At 32.4% G+C, this 25,802-nt stretch overlaps 1 protein-coding gene and 1 non-coding gene across 2 annotated transcripts; one reads left to right on the plus strand and one right to left on the minus strand.

The window, feature by feature from the left end:
- On the plus strand, window positions 1–25,802 carry LOC130896647 (forkhead box protein A2-B-like). The gene is made up of 8 exons (XM_057804865.1): window positions 1–384; window positions 661–907; window positions 7,520–7,599; window positions 7,653–7,810; window positions 17,812–17,974; window positions 18,533–18,652; window positions 18,709–18,787; window positions 25,603–25,802. Exons 1-8 carry the CDS (start codon window positions 166–168, stop codon window positions 25,770–25,772), a joined length of 1,236 nt encoding a protein of 411 aa, XP_057660848.1. The 5' UTR covers window positions 1–165; the 3' UTR covers window positions 25,773–25,802.
- Window positions 534–605, minus strand: Trnap-ugg (transfer RNA proline (anticodon UGG)). The gene has a single exon. It is a non-coding gene; the product is annotated as a tRNA-Pro (tRNA).

The following is a 25,802-nucleotide window of genomic DNA, read 5'->3' on the forward strand; positions in this document are numbered from 1 at the left end:
AACTGTCAAATTAAGTAAAAACCATTCCAAGATTTTCTTAGCACTTTTGAAAGCTTAGAATTTCTATCAATTCAAGAGTACAAAAAGGTGAACCGTTCCTATAAACATATAACAAGAAGTCCTGTTTGATTAAGAGAATATTGCATATTGAATTTTGTGTTGAAAATGAATAATAGTAGTATGATAATAAGAAATTGTTTGGACAAGAACTTAACTCCCATAAAAATAGAATATATTAATCCGTCTGATGGTAGAGTTGTTTCTCAATCTTACCGATCTCATTCAGGACAGCCCCCATCTAAAATAAGTTGTAATATAGTCACCAGTTTCCCGAAAATTGAAATAAAAGGAGAAGAAAGTATCAAAAGTGATGTAAAGGAAGAGGTATGTACTTAAAAATGAAATGTCGGAAAACATTTAGATAGAATAGTTTTGATTAATCCACATACATTAAATTATGAATAAATTGCAGTTATCTGTCAAATGAAAATTTACAGAGACCTTAAATCAAAATAATTTATCAACAAAACCATGGGCTCAACCGGGATTTGAACCCGGGACCTCTCGCACCCAAAGCGAGAATCATACCCCTAGACCATTGAGCCTATAAATTAACAATGTATTTTTTAATTATGTATTTTTTTTAATAACTACCTACAGGTTTATCTAGTAAATGGCTATTGGGATACAACTAGTAAAGTACCTAATATTATAGCTGACATGCATGTAAATACCAAAGATAACGGTTTGAGCTGTGTTACCTTGAAAAGCGGAGATTTTGATTCACCACGTGACGTTACCAGTCCTAGTTCTCGTGGTTCCGATAGCGGTATAGAATCAGATTGCACAGAAGGAAATCTTTCTTGGTTGTTGAATTATAAAATTCAGGAATTACCTCCTGTTCCAGGTACACATTTCAGTTTATTTATTTTATTTATAAACTATTGAATTTTTCACCTGTTTTTTACTAACATTACCTAGGAGGCACAACAAAACAATGTGTATATACATTCTATTTAGAAATCTGAGAACGACGCATAGTGATTAATTTTTGATAATTTAAAGAATTTTCCAATTTTGAACCGAAATAAATGTAGAAATTTCTCCAAAATCAGAAATAGAGGCAGTATACAAAAACAAATTTGCAAAAGAAATGCAGTTATAAAAAATGTATTATTATTTTATGAAGCTAATTTATATATTCAAAATAACGGTACTACGTAATCTATTTATTTAATTTTTTGTAAAAAAACCTATGCTTTTAATAAAAACTGCTATTTTCTCTGGGTGCAGCTTTTATAATGGTTGGATTAGTATAATTATTTGGAAAGCATTCTAGTTATTAGTTTTTTCGAAAACATAAAATTACAATTCTACTTTTGTACGCACTGGTGGATATTCACAAATTTACAGTGAGTTTTTGCATTGTATCACCATTTTTTGTGAAACTCGAAATGATTCTTCGACCTAGAACAGTTTTATACAGTTTTTAATTTCAATTTGTCCAAGTTTGTGTATGTGGAATTTTCCTTATAGAGCATACTCTAGGGCAGCGGCTCTCAAACTTGGGCGTGCGTGCCTCTGTGAGGGTGTGGAACAATTTCAGGAAAAGCGTCAACAAAAACTGAAAAAGTCTGTAGTTTTTTAAACAGTTTTAGTGCTGGCGCCGCGGCGTTTTGAGAATTGGCTTTGTCAGGGGCCCCTAAGGTGTGGCAACAGCCCGAAATTCATCTGTTCTGGGATTTCCCAAAACCCGATCGCAAATAATAGAAAATAAAAGTAAAATTCTAAGAAACTAAGTTGCACGTTTATCTGCAGAAGAATAAATGAAATTCTACAGAAAATAGACGAATTGCAAGTAATTTAAACTAGCACGACATTGAATGCCTAATTACTCAACTTACACGCTACAGGAAGGGGATAGTGCGCATGTCTGCCACAGTGCCACTGTCCACCACAAACGCTACTTGTCACCAATATACAGTCTTGCATTTGCCTTCGACTGTGAATGTAGTTTGTTGTAGATTGTGTTGTTGATTAACACCGCCATATCATTGACTAATATGTTGTGTTTCAGTGGTTGGTTCTTATTAAAATGGCTAAATCACAGCCAAAGAAAAGACTTTAATCATTTAACTCAATGCGTAATTTGTCATGTAGTTCTGAGTGATGATGTAATGCCACCAGGATGTTTGGAACGCAATTTCATTAGAAATCATGCTGCCTCAAAGGACAAACCTACTGAATTTTACGTTTCTAGGCAAAGTTGCCTTAAGAAAATGAAATTAAATTATAGTGGAAGTTTTCGAATGGAAAATGAAAAGACCGTTGAGGCTTTTCATAAATTACCTTGTTGGTAATTACCTAGGACAAGAAACCCGACACAATTGGTGAATCACTCATAAAACACCACTGTCTGCTTACTACTTGCAGTACAGTGCCCGGTGAAGACAGCTAGAATCAAGTTTATTTCTTTATCAAACGATACAGTCTTTAAAAATCAACTTGAGTAAAAGCTGTAGAAATCCCCATTCTTTGCTTTACAGTGCGATGAAACAACAGACATTAGAAAACAAGCGAAGATGTTGTTTTACTGTTGATATATAGATAAAAAGAAACTCATTGTAGAAATATTGTTTTCAAAAAAACCTTCAAACTGCAATTAAATTAGCGAACATATTTTCTGCTCTTCAAACACTTTTAGAAGCTAATGACCTTTGCTGAGAGAGAGTTATTTGAATATGTACCGCTAGAGCTCAAGAGATGACAGGCTGCCGATCGGGATTTGATGAATTTGCTTTAAAAAAAGAGAATCCTAAAATAATTGGATCCCATTGTTTCGTCCACAGACAAGCTTTGGTTTGCCAGACTCCCCCTGAATTACTCAACACTACTTTAAACTTAGCAGTTGAAATAGCGAATCACGTCAAATCCAGGGCTTTGAACACCAGACTTTTTCGAGTGATGTGATCACTGAACAGTGATCAAGAAATTCTTCTTTTTTACACCGAAGCTCGTTGGTTGTCCAAAGGTAATATGATTGTAAGATTGTTCAACTTGAAATCATAAGTTGAAATCTTTTTGATGAGTTCAAGTGATGAACTGTACAAGAAGTTTACAAATGACAAATTTATCTTTTACCTGGCATATTTATCAGACTTTTTCGAAACAATAAATCTTCTGACCCTAAAGCAACAAAGTCAGAAAAGTACTTTGAAGAACTAGGACTCAATTAAGAGTTTTGCTGAGAAGATAGCTCTTTGGCAACGTCGTCTTCCTTTCCAATTCAAGTTAACAAGAGACCCCTTTCAAATCAACGTTGTTATACTACCTGATCACATTAAAGAACAAATAATTGACTTAAAATGTGATTCGAAAGCTGAGATGGATTTTCTAAGCATAAATCTGAAGATTTCTGTTTTTATATCTTGCTGTTTATCCCTAACCTAACCATCCCTAACAAGTTGCTTGTATAATTTTCATCAACTTATCTATGCGGGGTAACATTTTCTGGCCAATATAAAATTTAAATATTGAGCCGGATTAGATGTAGATGGAAGGTGATATATGGTGTTTGTTTTGTCCAGTCCTCACACTAGTACTGACCAGAAAAAAGAGTGAAAATTTCTGTTTACATTATTGATTCTGATGTTGTGATTTTTTCAATGGTTTGTTTAATCATAATTTGTATTTGAACAAATATGATTTTATATTTCTTACGTTATGATTAGGCTAAATTCAAAGTTATTTTACTCAAACATAATGTAAGTAAATTTATCATATATAAGTTTAAATTATGTATAAATTCCTAAAGGGGGACGTGAGCTCACACCAAAGAAAGTATTCTATAAATTGTTTAGTAGGACCGAACTTTGCAAATAGCCGTTAAAGGTCACTGAGCTCAAATTAGAAAAACAGCAACAAACGTCTGATGTGTAATGTGTACTGGTGTGTATATTCAACTGACCAAAAACGAGAAGAGCATACGATTCAAGTTTATTTTATTGCACCCCGTTAAAGACATCCCTTTTGAAAAATTAGCAAGCTTTGCGGTATTCCTGAACACTGGACAATTTAGACTTTTGACAGGTTTTCAGTGCATAAAAGTGGTCATGTTTCGTATATTTTTGAAATGATCAGAATATAAAATAACCTCTATTGAAAGTTGTAACTGATTATCTTCTCGAGCATTCAGCTGATGAATTATCACTAGACGAAACTCTAATCGTCGCTGGGGGTTTCGAAAAACCAAAGTTATATTTTTCTATTGATAAGAATAGTGTAATCGAATTAAAAGATTGAAATCAAGTTATGATGAGGCTAATACGCGGCTGATACTTCATCATCAGGTACATCACCAAAATAAATTTTTAGTGAAATTAGTGGATATAGATGTTCTGAATATATTAAATCAAATGCTTTACAAGAAATAAACGGAATTAGGACAAGGAAATAAAAAACGGGTTATTTCGGTGTCAAAAATAGTAGAAACTACTCCGTGTCTACATTTGAAGCTGTTAATATTGCAATTAAATTTGCACTGATCTATTCAAAAAGAAGATCAAGTTCATTCGAACACTTAATGAATTGAGGTTCCAGACCACAACTCCATCAAGTCCGCTTCAGAACTTCCTCCAATCAATGTTGCTTTTTACCAACATGTTATGAAGCAGGTGTACTTCTAATACTAAGGATGTAATTATATGTGAGCGATACTCATTTTAATTGCCTATAACAACTTCGTTTATGGATGTCATATACTGATCCCATACCAATACATGTAAGACTAGAGTTAAGCCTCTTTTGCAAAGATAATTCATGTCAAAATAATAAATGTGTACGCAAAATTTGCCAGAACACGGTTCCTGTTCGTGATTTATATGATCATAATGAAAAAGAGAATATGTATTCAATTCTAGCGATTTATTTCTTCTTTTTTTTTGTACTTTCAGATACAAAACAGTCTCTCTTCATGCATCAATTTAGTACCTATATTTTATTAGTGATATAATAAAATTAAATTCAAAAACAAGGTTTTAATAAAAACCTATTAGAAATTGACTCAGTTTAATTCCAAAAGTTTTGACTTGGGATTTTAGTTGTTTTGTATGGAAGCGGCCTACTTATTATGTACTTACCTACCTATGTATAGCCGCTCTAAGTGATCTCGCTTGTCGCGCGCATTTTAAATTGATTTTTAAAAAAATCATATTTCTTTTACCGTGAAAGCTAGGGACTCATTTATTTCAACTCTCTGAATGTATGAACCACATTGTACTTGATATGTGTCTTAAAATTTTTAATATTTCACAAACGTTGCCACGGAGTGAAGTTTTGCACGATAATTCGAGCTCACTGATCTTTACTGGCTAGTGTGCCCTTGTTTTTCATCAAATGGTTGATGTCAGGTTTGATAGGAGATATTTGTAGTCTTATTTTAGGTTCGGCGTCCAGTCTTTTGCGGTATTTTGCTTTCATAGCTGCATAGGTTGAAAATCTTGTTTAGTACACGTATGTTATTGGGAACGGGAGAAGAGCATTCAGGGCCATTTGGACAAGTTGAGAGACGTCGTTTTAAACAATGACTCCATACTTGTGTTTAATGACATTGCATGAGCGCATTGCAAGATATTGGACCAATTCCTCAAATACATCATAATCATATATCGCTAATGCTAATAAGCCCATTGAATGCCGTAAAGCTTTTTATTTCTTTATTACTGAAGGCAATATTTTTGTTACAGACGTGAAACACTGTTGCCTTTTTAAATTGTAATGATAAATTCAATCTGTTGAATCCTCCATAAAAGATAGTCTGAACAACCGAGTTTTATCATACAAACGGTCTTTCAAATTAAAATAAATATCTGTAACGAAAGTTTGTAATTCCGCTCAAGTTCGAATAACCTTCACCTTCGTTGTAAGATTTTGGTGCAACACGTTTAAACCAACTTTTCATTCTTATTTATTAATATTTAAGTAAGTAATTTGAATCTGCAGCAACGACGAGCAGAATACTATTGTCACAAATCTTTCGGTCGAGTACAGTGTACAAGTGAGTGGTGTTTCGCAACATGAACTCGACTAAAACGATACGTATGGACTTGTTTAACAAATGAATGCGTGAATAGTGATATGTGATGGGATGCGCTACTTGCCAAGAGAAATAGAACGAAATGGATCGACTCGACTAAATGATTTACTAATATACTCGACTAAATTGCAACAATCGAAGAAAAATATGGATTGTTGATCGGTGTTGATAATCAGAGGTGTTTTCTTTTTCTCTGAAGTCTCGCGGATCCCCCTCAGAGGTTTCGCGGAACCCTGAAGTTTCATGGAGTACACTTTAAGTATGGCTGCCTTAAAGTATTCTCTACAAGATGATGTAGGTTTAATGAGGTTATACCTCCGAATCACTAAAACTCATAGTAAGATTTTACTACTATTAGAACAAAAAAATTCTATGGTAATTCTTAAAATGGTGTATTTGCCAACTGTTTCATGTCAAAAACGAATGATGAAATCTTTTTTTTTCTTAATCTAGAGCAGAAAAAATTAGGTAAAGTTCGAAATATAGAATAAAACCACCAAAGAATTTATCAAGAAATTCGATAAAAAATAATGTTTGAGCAACAGTTAATATTCTGTGTGTACGTATCATAGCACCACATCTTGGCATACTTTCATTCCAGCTGTCTAATAAATTTTGTACCATCTCAAGTATGCTCTATGAGATTGAGTTCAGGCAAACTGGGTGGAAGTGATATATAAAGAAACTTTGATTTCCTGTTTCTTCTAAAACCAATTTAACTTAATGTGGCAAGAAATTGTGATAGTATGTTGACCATCATTCGAGACCTATTATATATCTATACGCTTAATACAACCAACTGCCTATTGTCATTTGAACAAAGTGGTGATTTTTAATTAATCACTTTCTCGTCTACTGTATGGAAACAATCCATAAGTGGAATGATCCGTGTTTGTTGCCTTCACGCAGGTGTCGCTAGTATTGGAAAGTCTTCTTTCCAGGGTTATGGTGTATTACGCAGGTTTCTATGAGCCTTAAATCAAAATCAAATAAAAATTTGCTAAAAAGCCCATTATCTCCTTAATGATAGTAAATTTATTTAGATAGTCTTATAATAATGCTACTTTATGGTGATGATTAAATGAAGCAAACAAGTCTTTTTAGTTATAGATTCGGCAGACGACTACGTAATTTTTCATATACATTGTTTATTGACTTTTAGTAAGCATTTACCTTAATCCTACCTTTAATCATACCATACTTTTCTACAAAGATCGCTTACAATTATCTTGAGCGCATTACCAATATTGATAATACCGTGAAAGCAGCAAAAAAGCTAAATTATGGACTGATAGTGAAAAAAATGATTTGTAGTCTAATCGTTGATTTCACACTTCTAGTCTTTTTTTATCTAGTATTCTAATATTTTTTCTATTCATAATTACTGCATTAAATAGTAATATATTATACTAAATCGTATTTTAGATGCATCCGGGGCTGAAAGTATTAATCGGAACGTACAGATAGTACAGGAAAGCTCGTCTGTAATACCACAATTAGTACAGGTATATTTAATACATTTTTACAAAAAGTGTTTGATGGAAATTTACCTTTTAAGGTGCCAACTGTAATAAAAGCTGGTGATGGTAAAAGTCAAGGACACTACTATAGATATTCTGGTCTTAAAAAACCGCCTTTCACGTACACCGAACTGATAGAATATGCTCTTAGCGAAAAAGGAGAATTGACTGTATCTGGAATTTATCAGTGGATTTCGTGAGTAGCTCTTTTCATTTTAATTTTACATTTGAAATTAATGTTTCTCAAGAAGGTGGAACGATCAACTACAATACTGACATATATTTCACTATTTCTTTTACATGATGTAAATGAGAGATGAGCAATCCCCATGATACTTAATGTATTTTTCGATATTATTGAAATTGAGGCGTATTAGATAAAACATCAAAATGATCAATTTCCGTATTTGATGGAAACTATATGAAAATTAAAAATTCTGTGTCTTTTTAGTGGAATTTTTCAAAGAAAAATTAGACTATTACGGTAGGCATGACTAGAAGTAAAATGGGGGGCATATCATTTTTTCCATGTTTTGAGACCTCCTGAACACGATTATGATGGTTTTTCGAATGTCTGTAGTTATATATATATATATATATATATATATATATATATATATATATATATATATATATATATATATATATATATATATATATATATATATATATATATATATATATATATATATATATATATATATATCTGTTTAAGCTACAATTCTTATTTTCGTCTCTCGAGCAATTGCTATGGGTCCGATTTGGTTCAAAATTGATGTTATTAGTGTTTGGTTGAAAACAAATGAATATTTTGAGGGGTCGCAGTGCAAAGTGGTTTTTGACCTTTGCTCACCTCTGCAGGTCAAACGAAAAGCGACTGAAAAATGAAATTTCACATGTAGGTTTAATTAGTTGCGAGATTATTTCCTGTCTAAGGTCGAAACTTTCCATCTCCACCCCTCTCCATTTGATGATCATTTTTGTTATATTTTCTTATTTTTTGGCCAGAAAAAGTTTAACTAGAGGGTTCGAACTTCGCATGCAAGTAGGGGTGATGTTTAAGAATTGTCTTTCCCAAGTTCAAAGTTTTCTTCTTCAGTTCTTCTAGCACAAAACGCCCGAAATCATTTTGATCGTTGTAGTTGTTGAACTGGACCGCCTTCTATTTAATGAATAATACGAGTATGATCGTTTCTAGGGTGATTTTTTTTACTTCCCATTTTCGAAATTTCTTGTCATTATGACAATGTTTTCTTTGTTGTCAATTGGAATTGAACAAGAGGGTTCGAGACCACCGGGTCTATTGAAATTATGAATTTTCATTGGAGAGAGAGAGTTAACTTGTGAAATATAAAGTTATTGAGGAATAGCAAATTTTCCATATAAAGAAATAAGATTGAGAATTGATATCATTTCCAAGAAATTCATTTTATGGAAAGATTTGTTTGTGTATTAGTTAAATTCTTCATTCGACGAAAAATTCGACTTTCGTGATGGAGCTCTGCTGCTCACGGCTTTTTTACATTTGTATTTGGACTTTGCGACTTAGGATGCTATTTTCGTTTTCTTTTTCAATTTGTTTTTAATTGTCCAAATTGTAGCTCATTGACTCCGATTCCGGGAAGAGCTTTCATCCACCTCTTCCTATCTCGTTCGATGGGATCGTCAGTTTTTTGTACTGCTTGTCATAGCTGAAATATTCCACTATTCCCTTTTTACTGGAAAGTATCATACACTTTTTTTCATTTTCGCGTTCTTTTGCTTCAACTATCAGTAGATCTGCTGGGTCCTGATGAAGAATCGTTTAGTGCTTGCCAGCTTGCCTTAGGCTAATGTTTTGCTGGACGTTGAGCTTCTTTCGATGATACTTGGCAGTGTAACCAAACGCTGTAGATGCATACATATGATGGGGATAAGGGTGCCGCTGATGATGTGGAGCTTTATCTTCAGTTCTAACTTGTATCGTCTTGTGATGAATCTTATTAGACGTTCTTTTGTTTCCCTCAATTTGTCCTCTAGAGTAGTCGACGTGGTTCTGGAACGTTAGTCGATGGTCCATATATATGGCATTGGTGATCCAGGTAATTTTTTCTCCTGTGATGTCCATATTGTCTTCTTATAATTTCCTGTTCCTGGTCTTCCACGTTTCATGCCAGTCGTCAGTTAGGTTCAAAATCTTATTTATTTATCGCCGAGATAATACGCCAAAATATTTTTGTCCACTTTTTAAATCGAGATTTTCCTAGTTCTTGTTTGTATTTTTTGTAACTTTTGTAAATTCTAGCTGAGTGAGTCTAGAGAGTTGTTACTAGGTATGCTATGTATAAATTGAGGACAATGAATATCTTCAACATATGAACGAAGCAGTAGAATGGCCAATTGGATTAATAAGATATAATGAAACAAATCATCCTTTTGTATTCTTCATGATTTCTGGGAATTTATGACCTCAGCGTAAATAGGGAAGGATGAATATCGATAAAACATTAACTGCGAAGCATTAATAAGAAATAGGAAAGGCAGGAAAGGATTAGCAATAGGCGGCACTTATTCAGTAAAAGGAATACAGTACAAAGAGAAATGGTATTCTTGTATCCATATTTTTCATAGTTTTGAGTCACATCTACGAAATGAGTTGCTTAAGAATTATTTATTGTTTATTACATGATTTACTTTTGATCCAAAATAAGCGAAAGTTTATTTATCTAATTGAATCCACTGAATACACGGTATTGTGATTTTTTATTATCACGATAAAATTTGTATTTTGATCGAATCAATTTTTATGGATGGATGAACACGTTTATAGTGACATATATAAATTAAATAGGGTAAAATAGAGGGCGAATGAGGCAGTCGACTTCTTAGTGAATTTGTATTTTGTTGTACCAGTCACCAGAATTACGGAAAACTGAATGACGACGACAGAATCATAATAATTCATGTTATACGTGCATTAGTATACAAATGAGATGAAGTTCACGTCCAAACTTGTAGCATGTAGTAAATATAAGAATTTCTTCATGTTCTTTGTTGATATAGAATCTGATCCACAATTACATAGATTACAAATTTTTTCGGGAACATAATAACCATTATTTAGAAATTTCGAACGAACTTTTGTAGTAAATTAAACCGTCCGGTGCATAATTAAACGTTTTCCAATTCTTTTCGTGGATTATATTGGCGAATAGTCGATTTTAAAGAAACTGTTGTTTTTAGACAGAATTTTCACTTCGCCAAATCTAACCAAGTCATCTAAATGGTCAGCTAATAAGGTGAAAGTATCTAAGAGGATCTACGAGCACATCCCATTTCTTAATTTAACTTTATAAATTTTGACGTTCATCATAGCAACAAATGCCATTTGAAACGATTTTCCAATATATTTGTTTTTATTCGGTCACATTGGAACTTAACAGAAGATGACTGACTAAGACGGTTATCAAACTTATTTCCTCTGACCACGATGATTCATTGCATTGCATGTTTTTAGGTTACGTTACTCGTTTATTTTTAGTTTGTAAGTTCTACTTTGAACCTTCTTTCCACGATAGTTTAGTGGTTGCGTCTTTTGTCAGTTGCCAAGTAGAGGAATTTTCTGTATTTTTTGGTCGCTAGTAGTGCCTAGTTGTTGAAATCAGATGTGGATTGTACTACTTTACATTTTGTCCTAGGAGGAAATAGAAAAATATTTTTATTTACTAACTACCGATAATGAAGTCTGATAGTAATATATTAAAATTTTTTTTTAAGAATATCATAGACGATAGTAATTCTACAATTTACTCTAAGGTACATTACGTCCTATGAAAAATATAGGTAAAATTGCAGATTATGATATATGTTTTTTATAAACAGCGACGAGTTGTTTATGTTATTTTTGTTAGAACCAATTTCTAGGAAGATTTTTTTATTTATTTCCCTTTTTTGTTTACTTTTGATATATATTAGAGCTTGTGTAACAGCGAGAGTTAGTTTATATTAAACAGTTATAGTGAACAGAATGAAATAATAGAGTACCCAACCAGTGAATTTAAATAAATTAGAAAAGTGATAATGAAGTAGTGAATATTTAATTACAAAAGGAGCGATAAGTTAATTATTATATAAGTTAGTTAAGTCTAGTGTAAGTGTTTAAATAAATTAAATGAGTATAAAACAGTTTATAAAAATTTATCCCACCGTTAAAGAACAGTTTAAATGAATTGTGAAGTAATATAAGCATTACAATACTTATCAACAGTAGGTGCTGACATCTTCAGGTTGAGATCAGAAAATTTTCAGACAGATGAACTACACTTTTTCTATTTATTTGCTGTTAAAGTATATTGAGAAATTAATACAATTAATTGACGTTTTTTAGACTTAATTAAGTTATAGAACTACAATTATTCCATTATATTCGATTTTTAGGATAAATAAATATTATTGTGAATTTCTATGGCAAAAAATTTCCCATTCTTTCCATTCCCATTTTTATAAATTCCAATAGCTATTCAAGTAGACCACGAACTTTTTTCATTCGAATCAAGTTGTTAAGAAAACCTACGAAATATATTTTTGAGGGAGTAAAACCATGTCGTAGTCGTGTTGGAATCACTAGTATACCGACAATTGTCAATATCTCGTACCAGGTACGGCGAATTGCGCCACTTTCACAAGAATTTCAGTGCCATAATAATATGGAGCCCATTTTAGAAGTCATCGAACATTTGAACGTAAAAACCTGAAAAGCGAGCTCCTCCAAAACTATAGTTCTGGGAGTAATTTACGTTTTTATATAGATATAAGTTAGTGTATATTTTCTAATTTTAAATGGTTCTTCTTTAAAATTATTTTTAAGGAACTTGGGACTTGTTATCAAAAACGAAAACATTTATTTCTTTATTGTAAACTAAAGACCAAATAATATTAATATTTTCCATATTTTGAGTGTTGATGTTATTTTAGTAAATTCAAAATCTTTTATTAGAGATGCTTGAAAATGTTACTTTTCTATTTGGTACTATCAATATAACAAACACAATTGGACCGGAAATTATAAGTCAAACATCACCAAATTTATTCAATACGCCACATTTCTCATGATTGTACGTCTACATTTCTTAATTTGATAGTCACCAAACTGAAATTGATTCAATAAGAACTTGAAATGTCATATTGGTAGAATGTGGATATTTGGTACATAGTTAACGATTTCTTCAGTTGTATTGTTATAATAACAATCTGCAAAATAATGACAAAGTATAAAATCATCGCCATATCTCTATATAAAACAAAATTTGGTTCAGACTTTGCTTAAACGGTTTTCAATATTATGAAATCTAATTTAACGTCTTAGTTTTTATTATGATCACACGGTTATTCACAGAATACCATGATATGAAACATTGTGTTATGTTATTTGCCTATAAATCGCAGCATTGCCATTCTTTTAACTGTCTTGAGCAAATTCTACACTCGTGTCCTGCTCTTTTCGCTCTCATATTGCATGGTATTATTTTGTTTCATAAAAATATTTTTAACTTCTGTATACCATATGAACAGTTGAGGTGCTCTAACTATTTCAGCTAATTCATTTTTGAGAACTAGTGAAAAATAAGACTTCAGAGAAGCGTGGAACAACAACTGTAACATATGTATCTAGAGAGAAGTCTGTGGTCTGTAGCATAGTATTACGAGAAAAAGTTATTCATTATAAGAAAAACTGCCGTTTATTATTTCCCTAAACCTGTCACGAAAAATATTAGGGGTGACAATTCACTGAAAGCTGTTGTATTTCCTCTACAATTGTATAGTTTCCAAGAATTGTCTCTATATCGGAAACTAGTAGCTTCTTTATTCTTGAATCTTTAATAAATTTTAGGACAGCCGCGCGCTTGAAGGTTTCGAGCAATGAAATCCTGAACTTTCATGCATTCAGCATGCTTCTTAATTACATAGTCTAGAGTCGTATTTTTTTGAGTGTCTTGAGGTGTCCATCCTGCTATAACATGTTAAAAGTTTTCATGCGGATTTGCTTTGAATCATGAATTCTTCCTGTCTTTTCTGGTCTAGCTTCCCAGTACTGTCTTCGCTGTAGTATGTTCTCCCACCAGTTATTTTTTTCTGCTTTTTATCAATTTGTTCCAATTCTACTCAGTTTGCTCTGGTACCAACAAGTGTTACTTGTGTCTAGATGGTTAAGTAGGCCTTACTACTCTTAAACCATTTTGGAATTGATTACAGAAGAGCTCAACATTTCAAAGGTATTTTTATGCCTTCTATATTTCTTCCTGTTCCTTAATCTCCCAATTGCGTGGCGTTATTCTCAAGCAATGAAATTGTTTGGTTCAAGGCCCACACACTCCTATTTCAGTTCTTTTCTATGTTTCGATGCGTCTCTTTAATTTTAATCGCAATATTTCTTTGGTATAATATATGGATTCAGGTTAAAATAAGTTTAAATGAGGTCTATGTTATATCTAATATTCTGAACTTATAAATACAATGCGTAATAGTTTTCAAATGATTTTAATTTAAACAAATTTTCCTGAACAATTAAAAATTTGAAAGTTACCCGACTATAACAAAAAATGTTTTCCGTATTATAGATACATACCTTTTGTGGCTACCTTCACCTGTCCATACTATCATCGAAAAAGAAAGGGGCGCAGAGTTTTTCGTTATTAACGTAACGCCGGATGTGATCAAGCTTCGAACAATTAGCGTGTCTAAACGTTGGTCTCGCACCAATGGCTTGCTCCTTCTTTCTGCAATTGATACTAATCCCCATTTTCCCAGGGTACTGAATCGTGTTCGTTTTTACAATGAGTATTTCATGTAATTAATTACTCATATTTTTCTAAACGATTTCTGGTTTATAACAAATAAGAGACGATATGATGATTATTATATTTACCATTAATTCATGTTATAATTATCTCTAATAAAAACAAATCATATAAACATATAACTAGTGTTACATTTTAGTTGCTATACAAACCAAAATTAGTATTTGGCAAATAGCAGAAGCTGATACCAATCGCCCCCCCTCCATACACACACTCACACACACACAATTATCTCTATTTTCTTTAAGAGGTAAATTATTGAGTAAGATGCTTTTTTATTAGAGGTATTTTAAAATGCTTTAGTTATTGATCTGGAAAGTCTTACTGAAGAGAAAATTCCCGCATGTGATAGGTTGCATGTTAGATATGAAAAATGGTATTTGCCGGTGCGGTTTTGGTGAGATTTGTCTTCAAAGTAAAGGTACACTGACAACGGAGGTCAAGGTGGTAAAAGAAACTTTGGTTGAAAGTTCGCACATTGGTGAGTGTACTTAATGCAGGAAATTAGGAACGCGTTATTATTAGTGAAGAAGAAAGATAGTTCGACCAGGTTATGTGTGAATTATCTTTAGCTTATGACGTGACCAAGAAGAACAATTATCCCCTGCCCAGGATAAACGATACTTTGAATACATTAAGTGGCATGGCAACGGTTCTCAACCTTCGACCTGAAGAGTGATTACTGGCAGGTGAAAATTAACACTGAGGACAAGGAGAAAACGACGTTTCTAACTGGTAAAAGATTGTGATATTGTGGTCCCCTTAATTATGTAATAAACTTCTAATAGGCTAGTTGACTAAATTTGAGAACTTGGTTAATTATATTTTTAATATCTATTTCATCCCAAAAACTATATTTTTAAAAAGAAAGCAATATTTACATTAGGTATTTTGTATTTATAAATAACAATTTAGATTTCCCTTGAAAACGCTGAATAGTGTCATGGCGTCTTGAATGACACCACAACAAGCAATACAAAACTGTTTATATCTGTGTCAAGTGTCAACTGTTTACTAAAAATAAATCCTTCGTTTTACAAATATTGTATAGTGCCTCATTGTGAGAGCACAAAACGCGAGTACAAATTATTTATATATGTTCCAAACCATCAACCACACGGGAAAAACGGTAACAGTTGCTAGTAGGAGTGACGATCATTGTTTATCAATGTCAACAGAAGAATGTATTTTTGTGAAGATCATTCCGATGTATGTATGGATTTGGGGTCTCGTATAAGCTGTGATCCAAAGGATCTATTGTGTCCTCCTTTTTTGCTACGATACCGGAGAATCCTGTGTTTACAGCTGATCCATTAATCCCACTCCTTTCAAAAAGTCTAGAATGTGGGATGGCTTTAATTGCCAGAGATCTTCGTCTTCTATTTCATGCGCTCCCAGGTGTAGTGCTCTGGAGTTCGTTAGTATTTCACACTTCGAGAGAATGTGGATAGAGTTTCGTCCTCTGTGCAACAACGCCTGCACGCCTAGGTCCAAGTCTTCAGGTGCCACGATAGAACTCCTATTAGTATTCGTAGATTGTTCTTACTTAGGTTGATACATTCTGCAGATCTACTCTGGTTATAGTTTCCCAGAAGAGTCTTTGCCAGTCTCAGCACTTGTAGGTTGTCCTAATAATTGGTTTTGCTCCTATCTATTTTCTTTTCCAGTGCTTTTTCCATTGCTCTGTAGCTGATACCACAGAAGGGTTCAGGTCCCATGAATGGATTGTCTAGCCCCGCTTTAGCGAGTTTATCAGCAATTTCATTTCCCTTCGCTCCGGTGTGTCCCAGAATCCATTGTAGGGTAATTTTATTTTTCTAGGCAATTCCAAACAGGTTTGGATTTTATGATATTGGAGCTTAGAGCTCTAATGGCTGGGCTGCTTGAGTATCGGATAGAATGATGATCTCATGTTTGCGATAGCTCCTCTCTAGATTAAACCGAACACATTTTTGAATTGCATAAATTTCTGTTTGAAGAATGCTTGGTACGTTGCCTAGACTTTCAGAATATTGGTTCTTGGCTCGTAGGCTCCTATTCCAGTTCCATCTACTGTTTTTGATCCATCAGTATACCATTTAATGGCATTTCGGTTCGTTTCAAAGCTAAACATTTTCGATGTGATGTCCTGAGGCATATCCCAGGGTTGATCATTATCTAGGTACGGGCTTTCTTGTCGGGCAAGATTTCATGGCCCTGGTTGCACATAAGCAGGCTAGCTTTTGTACCTTTGTACTCCAATCCACTGCCCTATTGATCTCACAGTTGCCGTGTACATTCACTGTAGGATTTTTGGGTTATAACCCCAATTCCTCCTCGCAAAGTTTCTGCACACCATTAGGGCTTTTTTGGCTTTGGTGATTATCTCTTTTTCATTTTTGTTCCAGAGATGTTTGTTGTCTAGTGTGAGTCCTAGATATTTCCCTCTGTACTTTATCACTTGCCCATCTAGTTTGATGAATTTGAGGTTGAGTTTTTTCTTCCTAAAGAAGAAAATTAGGTAGGCCTTGTTCGGATTGGTATTTAGCCCTACCTTCTCCTCTTTGAATTATGTCACAGAGTGTATTCTCAAAGCATCATTTTGCGTAGATGACTATGTCGTCTGCATATCCTTGACAAGGAATGCCGAGCTCCATCAACCCGCATAAGAGTTCATCTACTACTAAGCTCCACATAAGTGGGGATGCGGTTACCCCTTGTGGGCATCCCCTGTTTGCATTGATTGAAATGGTGTCTTATCCTACTTTCTTTTCTGCTGTTCCAGTAGTTGTACCATCCGACTGGAGATTGTCCTATCTCCTATATCCCGTCTAATGCTCTTTTGATAGCATAGTCCGGTGTATTGTCAAAGGCGCCTTTAATGTCTAAGAAGGCACATACTACGTTTTCTTTGTTCGTCAGAAAGTTCTGTTTGATATGCAAATTGATATAGTTGGAGAGGTTTCCACTTCAGAATCTCTGCTCTAATATAATTGTCGACAGCTGTTTCCATCGTTTTGAGTAGAAACGAGGTGAGGCTGATTGGTCTGAAGGGTTTGGGATGTGTGGTATCCTTCTTCCCTACTTTTGGTATGAAGGTTACTTTAGTCCTCCATGACTCCATCCCCAATGGCTCGCTATTACAAAGAGATTGTGTAACTACTGACTAGTTTCGACGTTATTACGACTCATCAAACACCCCTCGTTCGAGCTTGAGACCCAAACGGGTGTATTTCAAAATTTGTTTTTTGTCTAGATGTACTGTTTCTAGTCGAATTCAGTATAACTATCACATTATTTATAGTAAGATTAGTATCACAATTTTTCCCATCACTGTGATTATATTTGAGGTTATTAAGTTTTTTTCACTTCCACTTTCTAGGGATCACTTTCCATTTTACAAACAAAATGACGACCGATGGAAGAATTCCGTTAGGCATAATTTATCTATAAACCCACATTTTAGAAAGGGAGGAAAAGCAGTTCAAGGTGCTGGACATCTTTGGACTATAGCCCAAAGGGATCCTAAGAAATGTTCTCAAATCGTAAGTTTTACAATATCACTTTAAATGCTATATAAGTATCAGTTAAACTTTTTATTATGGAAAATCAATTAAATAAGCTTGGTGAACCTATCTAATGTAAATCATCAACAGTTTGGAACATTTGATCTTGTTTTTTGTATGAAGTATATACCTACAAACCTAAAGTTCATTTTATATGTTTCGTTTTGTAATGATTCTCTACATAGATTATAGAATGTTACACTAGAGTCTATTTTGTCCCTCGTTGCTGGATAATCTACAGTTCACCTTCTAATGATCTCGAGTATTTGGGATAATTACTTTTTTGCAAAATCCTAGTCTAAGGCATTTTCTGCATTGATTTGTAATACAAAGACATACTATAATTATATAATCCGGACCTGTACTCTTCCTTTTCTGGTAGTTAGAGTCTCATTAGGTACTTTCTAAGTCTGTGTATCATTTGATGGTATTAACTCTATTAATTTAGGTTGTAGATCTCCTTTCCTAGTTTTTTCTTACTTAACAGTGCGATCTATCGATTTTATGACTTCAATTTAATAAAAAGTTTTTCTTTAGAAACAAAGGATAAGTCAGTTCTTCCAAAATGTGTACACAGAATCAAGTTGCACGCAACAGGATATTGCTGAAAGTGAACTACAAGCAGCCACAGAAAGTATCTTGGGAGATATGAATAACGTAAGTAGTAGATAAACTGTTTCTCTTTATTTTACAATTGAAATAAACTATTTTAGACTTACACTGTTGACACAAGAAGTGACAATATAGAAGTAGAATATATACATATTGGTGATACAACTACTGGGTTAGAAGGTAAGATACTTAAAAGTTGATTGTAATGGTGAATTTAATGAATTTGTTACATTTTTTTTTGCAAAAACCAGTACATAACTTAGGTATGTCCAATATACTTAGGCACTCTTTATTCATTCATAACGTACCAAATTATCACTCGAATCATTAACACGCTTATCAACTATTAACATCAATTTAGTATAAAAAAGTGTACACGTAAAAAATAAAGTAACGCTGTCTTTCCAAAGATTAGCAATAATTTTTGTTATCTTTGCCATTCTACTGCCTCATTTCAACCTTCAATAATATAGATCATCATAAAAGTTGATTCACGTTAACAATGACGTATACGATTATTCTTTTGTGTCGTGATTTTTTCTGTGATGGCGCACTATTGCTAACTTATTTAATATTCTAGATACGAAGTTGGTTAAATCAACAAAGTAGTACTTAGTATTTTTCACGCTGATTAAGATGGTGAAAACAGAAAAACATATACCGTTTTCGAGTAAATCGGAAAAATAGAATATTTTTTAATAGAACACCATGTATATTTTTGGCACAAACTCTTCCAAATTATTTGGAGAATATAAAAGCTCCTATACAACATTAGTGTAAATTTCAAAATAACCAAGATATTAGCCTATTCATCTTTCTTTTAAGTTGGCTGTCGATATTTATCTTTTTGACAAGTTGGTGGTGTACGTCAAACAAAAAACATCATCATAGAAACGTATATCATGTGTAGAAAAAATGGTTTTTGAGCATTTGAACGATATGGTCAAATATATCGCGAACGTGATCAGCCAGACAGAAGATATTTTCTTAAGTTGTATAGAAAATTCAGAAATAACGAAACTGTTTTTGTAAAGACGAGAATTAAGAAACAATTCATAATAAGTGAACAAGTAGAAGTAAATGTGTTGGCATATTCTACAATTTGGAGAATTCTCACAAAATTTAAGTTTGTGCTCACAAATACCGACCAGTGCAAACATTACTACCCGAAGATTGATCTATTCTCAATGGTTTGTAAATATGTGTAGGCAGAACTACAATTTTTTAAAATCCATTTTATGGACCGACGAAGCAAATTTTTCAAATAGGGTATTGAAAGTTATGGATAGGTAATCGTGATTATTAGGTTTTATATTTATAAATGAAATACACAGTGTTTAACATTCATATATTAAGTCTTTATTTAAAAGACTACGTTTTCGAGAAGCGTCCTCACGCTTGAAAGAGTCGGTTTGTACTAACTAAAAACTAATAATAAAATATTTACAATGAGGTCTAAGCCTCTCCTTAAGAATCGTAAAATTACAGATGTTTTACTAAAATATATGCATTACTCCGAAAAGTAAAAAAAGAGTCTTTTGTGTAACCCATGTGTCCGGGGTCATAAAACAGAGGTAGGACTTACTTTTCCATTTCTAAAATATCTTTCAACTAAATGTTAAGTTTCCTTAAACATAAAATCTAAGCATAATGTTAAAATACTAAAATAAAAATAATTTGTAAAATAGGATTCAATTTTGCTCAGAGAAATTCAACATAGGGGTATGTTTAATCGTAAGAACATGCACTATTGATGTCAAGAAAATTTATTTATTGCTCATCCAAGAAATCCGCAAAGACAATTCAGTATTAATGAATGGTGTGGTTTAATTGGCAGCAAAATAGTTGGGCCAGTTTTTTATGAAGGTGTAGGAGATACGTTGATATGCTATCAGAAGTACTGGAAGAATATTTGGATGATCGAAATTTAGAAGCACGTAACCGAATTTATTTTTAACAAGAAGGAGCTCCTCCCCATCAGATACGCGAAGTCAGAGTATTGTTGGAAAGACTTTTCCAAGATAGGTGGATTGCTACAAATGGTCCTACACGTTGGCCCTCTAGATTAACCCCACTAGACTTTTACTTTTGGGGTTATGTCAAGAACGAGGTCTATAAAAGAAGATATACGAATCTGGCCGAACTTCAAGATAGTACCAGACACGTTATAGCATCCATCGACGGTAGAACCGTTTTAAAAGCTACGCAACGTGTACTAAAGAATACTCGAAAATGTATTGAACAAAACGGCGTGATTTTTGCACATTTAATTTATTTTTTTTATACTGTACTAAAATATTTAGATTATACTTGATTTATCTCAGCCAACTTGTTAAAAAAATAAATAGCCACAGCCAACTTGTTAGAAAGATGAAGAAGTTGGTTATTTTTAGATTTCGACTAAATGCTGTATAAGAGCTTTTATATTCTGTGAATAATTTGGAAAAATTTGAGCTAAAATATACAGTGTATTCTAAAAATACTACTACTTTGCTAATTTAACCGACTTCGTATCTAGAATATTAAAAAAGTTAGCAATAGTGCGCACTTAATTTGAAACAACCTGTATATGTTAATTGTAAAGAAGTCTTTGTCAGCTATATTATGAGCGATTTCTTATTGGGAAAATATATTATTCCAAGATTATTCCACTTTGGTATTTCATTGCCACGTTCCCAATAAGAAAAAGCTCTTTATATATATATATATATATATATATATATATATATATATATATATATAATACAGGGTGTCCCAAGGACCAGTTAAAACTATCTCTATATGGAAAAATACTTATAGTAAAATCATGAAAATTTCTACATTCGGTTTTCGGATACGGTCTTTTTAACTAAAATATTTTCAAAGATGGCCGGTTCTACGGGAAGTCGACTGTAACCTTATTATTTTCAATTTCAAATGTATATTAATACATTTTTGAAATCAACGTAAAATTTTGGTATACTTTTGTCTAAAAACTTTTTTCGAAAAATTTATTCTTTTTGAGTTTTTACTTTTTGTGTAAAAAATTTTACCTTTGCAGAGCCTTATAAATTATTTTTTTATGAGGATACCCTTAAGATATGAAGATGGTTTCTTTTCGGTTGCTTTTAGCAAGGTCTGACGTATTAGAATATATGTTAATATTTTTTTCATTTTATACAGAGTGTTTTTTTAATAGAACCGTTTTTTTTCTATTTTAATGCATTCAGGGGTGAAAAATAAGGCAAATTTACGTATACTTTCCTATACCTAAACCTTACCGTTATCCAGATATTAAATGTTTTCTGTAAATTTTTAGATGCAGGTGTGGTCTAAATTTTATTTTGACCCGTTGATACAAGCACTAAGAAAAAAAGTATTTTTCATTATCTTATCAAGGTCTATAAAAAAATCAAATCAAATTGGTACTAAAAGTATACATAAAAAATTAAAACTTGTTAAAAAGTACAATAATAATTTAAAACCTCAAATATCTCGGAAACGACCAAAAGTTGGAATAGAATTAGTAAATACAATTTGATTTGATTCTTTTCACAGACCTTGACAAGATAATGAAAAACACTTTTTTTCTTAGTGCTTGTATCAACGGGTCAAAATAAAATTTAGACCACACCTGCATCTCTAAAAATTTACAGAAAACATTTAATATCTGGATAACGGTAAGGTTTAGGTATAGGAAAGTATACGTAAATTTGCCTTATTTTTCACCCCTGAATGCATTAAAATAGAAAAAAAACGGTTCTATTAAAAAAACACTCTGTATAAAATGAAAAAAATATTAACATATATTCGAATACGTCAGACCTTGCTAAAAGCAACCGAACATAAACCATTTTCATATCTTTAAGGGTATCCTCATAAAAAAATAATATATAAAAATTTGTTACTCGTATACGAGGTATGTATATAATATGAATTTTTGCTCAAGAGTGAAGTACCTTTATTTTTGAGAATATTGACAATTGTTATCAAAAAAAAGTTGATCATTATTGAAAATTATTGTCAGATATTCAAAATTATCTATCTGCCATGAAAAAATTATTTTTTTTGTGTTTATCAACTTTTCTGTATCATCATTGCCCTGACAGATTCAGGAGAGATTAGCAATTAGCAATAGAACGATTTGTTATCTAGGATGCACTGACAGCAAACGTCAAATCGCTAGTTAGATTTTAGAAAATACAAGAAATGGCGGTTCGGTTAAGTAATGAGGAGAAAATTGAAATAGTGTTGATTGTGGGAGAAGCAGCAGCTATAATTAACAACATACATCAGAATAGAAATATTTAGAATTCGACAGTTTCAAAAATTATAAATAAATTTTAGACCTCTGGAAGTGCTCACAATAATTTTTAATAAAAAACGCAAGAAGAGTGTTGCCAGTGAGGACACGCAATTGCAAATGATGTAGTAGAACACCCTAAAATGTCATTGAGAAAAAGAATGTCTTTGATGCGAAATGAATTAAGTAGAGGTACAATGGCAAATATTATAAAAAATAACAATTATCATCCATACAAACCCCAGTTTGTGCATACATTGAAAGATAGAGATTATGACAGACGGTTTGAATTCTGCTAGTTGATACAAGGAGAGTTAGAAGAGTATCCCTTTTTATTAAGAAATATAATTTTTACCAATGAGTCAACATTCACATCAAATGGAACTATCAGTTCACAAAATTGTCGCTGGTGGTGTGACAGTAATCCTCACTTTACCATCAAAACACGAGACCAATATTCATTCAAGACCAACGTATGGTATGGTATTTACAAAAATAAAATCATAGGACCATATTTTTTTCGACATTCAATAAATACTGAACGTTATCTAAGTTTTTACAAAATGAATGACACAATGATTTTATTTGCGAACTATCCCTAATAAACCGTCAACGTGCATGGTTCCAACAAGACGGTGCTACCACTACTACCATACCACTGTAGCTGTGAGGGAATATCTTGAATCGACTTTCAATAACAAGATCTCCAGACTTAACCCTTCTAGATTATTTCTTATGGGGCTAATTAAAACATAGGGCTTACCAACAAAGGCCTTTTCAAAATATTGATCATTTGGAAAGGACAATTACAGAGGCATGTCAGGAAATTTCTGCAGATATAATCAAGCATGTATTAAGGGAATTTAATAGACGAACCACTAAATGTTTAGAAAGATATGGTGGATATTTGAGGCTTTAGTCAATTGAAAAAAAAAATAAATTATTCTACTTCCATTTTTTATCTTTTGTTCAAACATTGAAAAATAACTATTTGAAGGATTCATTATATTGTTATGAATGTTATTTACTACTTATTAGTTAACTTGTTTATCTTTTCTTTTGTAAAATAAGATATTATGATATGTATTCATTAACTATTCAATTACAATGTACATTGTTGCATAACTTAATAATGAACCGAAAGGTTATCATGTCTTTCAATAAAATAACTGATTACAAGATTTACATATGCATTCATTTTATTTATACCAAAAAGTGTTTTTCATGGCAGAAGGGCAATATTGGATATCTGACAATAGTTTTCAACTTTTTTTAATAACAATTTTCGGTTTTGTAAAAAATAGAAGTATTGGGTGAAAATCATGTTTTTTGACGAACCTCGTATATGACGGATAAAAGTTGTCATCTAATGTTTGCATTTTCATTTTTAGTTCATGCAAAACACTTTATGAAGAATGACTTTTTTCGTAAAACTAAAAATTTCCCATATAGTTCCGACTTAATTGGACACATTGTATATATATATATATATATATATATATATATATATATATATATATATATATATATAGATAGCTTCTCGACATTGACGAGACTATCCCTTCTATCCGTGGTAAATAGAGTAGTAACAAAGCGACCAACATGGTACAAGAAATTACCGATTGATTTGACTACCTGATTTACCCAAAAGTCTTCTTGTTTTACAAATAGCAATTCAGAAAAAAATTCATGCCGTTTAACAAGAATTGCTTACAAAACTTAGTTTTCTTATTAAACTCACGTTGTGATATCCATTAGTTATGTTTTCACTTCGTCCAAAGTGTTCTCTTTAAAAAAGTGAAAATAGAGATAATGTATATATTTCAATTAGTTGTTGACAATTACATTCATTATTTCGAAATTTTGGACACGTTCATAACAGGCTGGTGTGGTTTGGAGTTTCTACCTTGGATTTAAATATAATTTTGGAATAATTATTTTTTGTCAACAAACAAAACAAAATTGGCTAAATCAACTAAATACCACAGCAAGCAAAGCAAAGAACACATTATATTATCAATTGAATATTTTGACAATCGAGTAATATGTAAGTTAAACTTGGTATTTAAAAATAATTCGAAAAAAGATAACAAAGCTCATATGTAACTTAATTAGATAAAATATTATTTAAAATTTTCAAATTATACGGTATCCAGTGTGAACAAATCTTTTTGTTCATGCAATACTATCGTCACATGACGATCTTGCAATATCAGTTTACACACATCGGTGTATTGTGATATAACAGCTGAAGCGAAGTGCGACCGTGATTGAAACTCGGTGGCTTGAGATGGTGCACAGAGTCTCAGTTCGTTCACCATTAAAAATGTCAAACTCTATGATGGTAGTGTTAGATTTGATATATTCACATCAGTGTTGCCATACCTCAAAACTTAAGTAGCCACCCTCGTATGTCGTGTGTCGCGTGTTTACTATACCTAAATTTTGAATCGTTTGCTATATTTAAATTAACGAGAATTTATTCATAACATATGTTTATTCAATATACATATCTTTGAATACTGATACTATGTGATATTTCATATGCGTGTGTGTTTATTATAGGTATAATAATGGATAACCTTGTTAATTTATCCCAGCACTTGCTAATATTTCAATTCTTTTTTAATGGCATATTAAATCGACATAGATTAAATCGCAAGACTAATATTTTTATTAAGCACAATTTTTTCTTATTTGTACTTTCCTACAGATTTTCTTGCACCTCCAGTTTCCAAACAAGACATTGTCAACGAATGCGGTCTAGGAAACGATATTTTCATAACAGATATAAATCCAAACGTATTGGGATTGAATATAGCTGAAGTAGAAGGCATGACTGATAACTATGAAGACGTTTTCGAATATTATACAACGAAATAATAAATGAAGATTACAGTGAGAAGAATAAAA

This window comes from Diorhabda carinulata, chromosome 7 (genome assembly GCF_026250575.1).
Source record: "Diorhabda carinulata isolate Delta chromosome 7, icDioCari1.1, whole genome shotgun sequence".
Lineage (NCBI taxonomy): Eukaryota > Metazoa > Arthropoda > Insecta > Coleoptera > Chrysomelidae > Diorhabda > Diorhabda carinulata.

Excerpts from the sequence above, each read along its gene's own strand:
- LOC130896647 (XM_057804865.1), top strand. The coding sequence starts at position 166 with ATGAATAATAGTAGTATGATAATAAGAAATTGTTTGGACAAGAACTTA. Across the intron at positions 18,653-18,708 it reads TCTTGGGAGATATGAATAAC|ACTTACACTGTTGACACAAG; the intron begins GTAAGTAGTAGA and ends AAACTATTTTAG. Across the intron at positions 18,788-25,602 it reads TACAACTACTGGGTTAGAAG|ATTTTCTTGCACCTCCAGTT; the intron begins GTAAGATACTTA and ends ACTTTCCTACAG.